General features: G+C 48.9%; 1 protein-coding gene across 3 annotated transcripts in view; it reads left to right on the top strand.

Annotated features, from left to right (window-relative positions):
* Positions 1-422: 422 nt before the first annotated feature.
* Tpd52 (tumor protein D52) overlaps positions 423-4,075 on the top strand; it is a 97,011-nt gene continuing 93,358 nt past the window's right edge. For all 3 annotated transcript variants that reach the window (XM_005361802.3, XM_005361801.3, XM_005361800.3), the window contains exon 1: positions 423-838. In XM_005361802.3, coding sequence (XP_005361859.1) covers positions 820-838 — 19 coding nt within the window. In that variant the 5' untranslated portion in view covers positions 423-819. The remainder of the gene's footprint in view (positions 839-4,075) is intronic.

The following is a 4,075-nucleotide window of genomic DNA, read 5'->3' as shown; positions in this document are numbered from 1 at the left end:
GGCAGAATTTCAGCGGTGCGACACGCGGGTTCCCAAACAGGAAGAAAAACGAGAACATTTCCATACATGAATGAGTATGTAAACTCTTCAAGAGATGAAGGGATAAGGCAAGCGTTCTTTTTAAAATCTGAGACAGGGTCTTGCATCTTGTTATATTCCATGCTAGTCTCAAATGTATCATCTTCGAACATGCTACGTCTACACTTTTAACACTAAGCTACACTCCCAGACGTATGTAGTTCGAATTCTTTTTCATATTATAGTATTTCCTTCCATGCCAAATTTACCTTAATGTTGATATATACATATACATACATACACACACGCATAAACACTTCAACAGTAATAAGAATTTACTCTGAATCAAGTATGGCTATGGTTCAAGAACACTAAGTCACCCAAATGACTCGTTCCACCTTGCAAACAGTGTTTTCCGTTCGAGCAGGTGCACAGGGGCCGAGAAAGGGGCAGTCGCGAGGCCAGAAGCCTGGGAGGAAACTTTCGGCGTCGCAAACTTGCGAGCGAAGAGCAAACGCCACCGACTCGCAGCTGTTTGCCCAGCCTCGGAGTCCCCTTTCCTTCCCTTTTCAGCCCCTCCCTGGCCTTTCCCGACCTTCAGGACTCCTGCCCGGCGCCGCCGCCCGCGCCGACGTGGCGGAGCGCACAGGTCGCGGTCAGGTGGTCGGTGACGCCCGGGACCGGCTCCCGGGAGGGCGGCGCCAACGCCCGGGGTGGGGACTGCGCGGCGGCCGCGGGCGGAGCGCGGAGCGGCGCGGAGGAGCGCGGCGGGCGGAGCGCCGGGAGCGAGGTGGCACAGACATGGACCGCGGCGAGCAAGGTAGGCGGTGGCAGGCTCCCGGCGACCGCGCGGAGCCTCGGAGCGGCGTCTGGGCGACCCCGACCCGACACGCTTCGGTGGCCGAGCCTGGGAGCCACTCACGAGCGCGGAGCGGGCAAAGGGGCCTCTTCGCTGGAGCGTGAGTGTGAGCGAGTGTGCTCCGGCGTGCTCGAGCGGGTGTGCGCAGTCGCGTGCGAGTGTACTGGGGAGGAGAAGGGGAGCGAGAACCGGCGGAGGTGCTGGGAGGACCACTCAGGCAGCGCGCTGGCCTCAGGGTCACCGCCAGATCCTGGAAGTGATGGGGTTCAGGTGGGACCGTGACTTGAGACGTCTTCCTACCTGCCAGTTAGGATTCTTGGTGGTCTTTGAGCCAATGGCCACAGTGTTTGGATGTAGATATTCGTCTTACTAGGAGTCCCGAAACTGTAGAGTGCTGCCTTTCTGCTTGGTTGGGGGAAGGGAGCGTTCGTTCATGGTCTGGATCTTAGTGGCCAGGTGAATCTTAGAGATCCCGTGCACCGCGGCTTTCTATTTTATTCCTAAGACAGCAACTCAAGTGAGATCGCCAAGAATAGAATCATAATGGGGATGTGGCCAGAGTAGGTTGTGGGTTTCGATTGAAATATTGACTACAATGAAGAGCGCTGCTGTGAAACTGGTATGGGTGACGGTTTACAAATGCTAAAGAAAATATCCAGTGTTTACGAAGTGGGTTTAGGAATCGTTCCTATTGTGTGCCCCGGTAGGACACTTCATTTTCTGCTTACTTGCCGTCGGTGTTTGTCTTTGGTATGAGTTTCAAGCATAATGAGTTATTAAAAATATAAATAAAACCATATTTTACTTGTACTGTTTTCTATTTGCGATTAATTTGTAAGGTAGAATTTTAACCCTAGTAACCCTTCATTATAAGTTCACACTGTGTGCACTTATAAACCTGACATACAATATGTTATATGCTCATGAGTTTGTTACTCATGTACTTTACACATGCACACACACTGTCTAGATTTTTGGTTTTGAGGGGTTGTGTTTCCTCTTTGAGCCTGTGTGGTTGACTGAATTAACTAAGTAACTTGACCTTTGTGGGTCAAAGAGTTAGAAAGTTTGTCTTTATAAACCTTTATAAACCAGTATTATTTCATCTGACTTTTCATGCAGACTGTCTGAGTAATACATATGTGTGTATGTGATTGGTTTGTGTGTTCCGTGCGTGTCTGTGTATGTGTTTTTGCACTGCCACGTTTAACATGCTGATATTTTTCAGTAACAGCTTGTTACTTTGAAGTGCGCCAAAGTGCTGTTTGGTTTAGGTGTCTGGGCGCGACTCGCAATGGACTGCGTGTTTTCGTCCAACAACTGCCTCAGGCACTGTGTGGTTTATGGGATTTTTAAGTTCCTAATTCTAGGAGTTGTAAGGAGAGTCATCATAGTGTTCAAGTGTTTCCTGTGTGTGACATAGTCACTTGTCTTGCTGTCATAGTTTTCAGCTGGACACCCTGCCCCTTTGGAGAGTGTGTGTGTGTGTGGGGGGGGAAGGGCAGCTGCCTTATTCTTGCTAGGAATTTCCCTAAACCTTTGTGACGGGCCGCCTGCCTTCAGCCAGACCCCAGGGAATGTAAGTACTCAGCAGGGCTTGTTGATGCTTTGGATTGAAGTGCCTGTGTGGCTGCTTCCAGCTGCTACCCTCTGTCTCCCTAGTTCCCTTTTCCGTCTCTTTGTTTCCTGCTCCTTTTTTTTTTTCTTTCCTACTTCCTTTTCTCTGTGATAAGGCTGTGTTGAGCAGGCCAGATAACCTTACCTGGCAGTGCTGGTGGGTTGCCCTGAAGGAGTGTGCTCGCGCTGCCTGGCTTCTCGCGAAGGGCTGGCCAGTGAGATGTGTGGATTCAAATCTGGTGCGCACCAGCATCCCAGTGTTGGCTGGGATGCAGTGTGACAAACTGTGATTATGTCCTTATTTAATTGTAAGGTCATTATTTTTCGTCCCCAGAGTATTTCAATCTAAATCATAAACTCTTTGGACTTACTTTTTCTTTCTTCCCCTTCCTTTTTTTCTGTAAATCCCAGCCTCTGCCGGCCTCCATCTTTGGAGGCCCTTCCCCTGTACCCCTCGAACCTTGATCCCCCTCCCCAGGAAAGTTCAAGACCACTCCCATGGGTTAGGGTTATTTAAACTACTCGCGTGGTTTTCCCTCCCTTTTTCTCTCTGGTGGTCACAGTTGACGAGTTCTCATTCCCCTCAGGGCCACCTGGGAGTGCAGGTGTCTAATTAAATCTGGACATCTTTTAATCTGGTCTGACTTGGCTTGATTGTGCTTATTTTGTTTCACCAGAGAGCTTGCAGTTAGAAAATATTCCTAAAACTTTCCTTTCTTCTTTGTTTTGTTTTGTTTGAGTCAGAGTTTCTCGTGTAGCTGCCCTGGCTGTCTTGGAACTTGCTGTGTAGACCAGACTGGCCTTGAACTCCTAGAGATCCACCTGCCTCCACCTCCCGAGTGCTGGGACTAAAGGACTTAGGTTAAATGTCCCCTTCTTGTCTTACATGAATTCTCTTGAGAAGGCCTTACATTTCCTTGTATGATGCTAGTGCCGTATATTTTGCTACTGATCTTTTTTTTGTTGTTGTTGTTTTGTTCAAGACAGGGTTTCTCTGTAGCTTTGGGGTCTGTCCTGGAACTAGCTCTTGTAGACCAAGCTGGCCTCGAACTCACAGAGATCAGCCTGCCTCTGCTGCCCAAATGCTGGAATTAAAAGACTGTGCCACCACCATCTGGCTGCTACTAATCCCCTTAACAGACCTTAAGTTAAAATAAACAAATTTCTGTCATGTTTTTTGATACTTTGTAGTCTATGCCCAGGTTATTTTTCTACTTTTTGATTAGATGTTGGGTACCATGCTTTCTTTCTATTGCAAGGGATCTCAAAAATACCTTCTCTGCATACTGCTCTCCAAGCATGCTCAGGCGTTAGCTGGGCAGGGAACTTACCGTGGATGGTGTTTCCTACGCTGCACCGCTGTGCCACTTGCTTACTGGAGCATGCCTGTGTGACAACAAAGCCCTCCTGTCTCCTTTACCGAATAAATATTTATATGCAAGGACTCCCTTATGTCAGTAAGAGCCTGAGCACTGTGATAGGGTGGCAGCCGTAGCCCATCTCCTGAGCATGGTGATTCTGTCAGGGATCCTGTGACAGCCGTAGCCCATCTCCTGAGCATGGTGTTCCTGTCAGGGATAC

Source organism: Microtus ochrogaster, linkage group LG5 (assembly GCF_000317375.1).
Source record: "Microtus ochrogaster isolate Prairie Vole_2 linkage group LG5, MicOch1.0, whole genome shotgun sequence".
Lineage (NCBI taxonomy): Eukaryota > Metazoa > Chordata > Mammalia > Rodentia > Cricetidae > Microtus > Microtus ochrogaster.
This window is presented reverse-complemented; position numbering and strand designations above follow the sequence as displayed.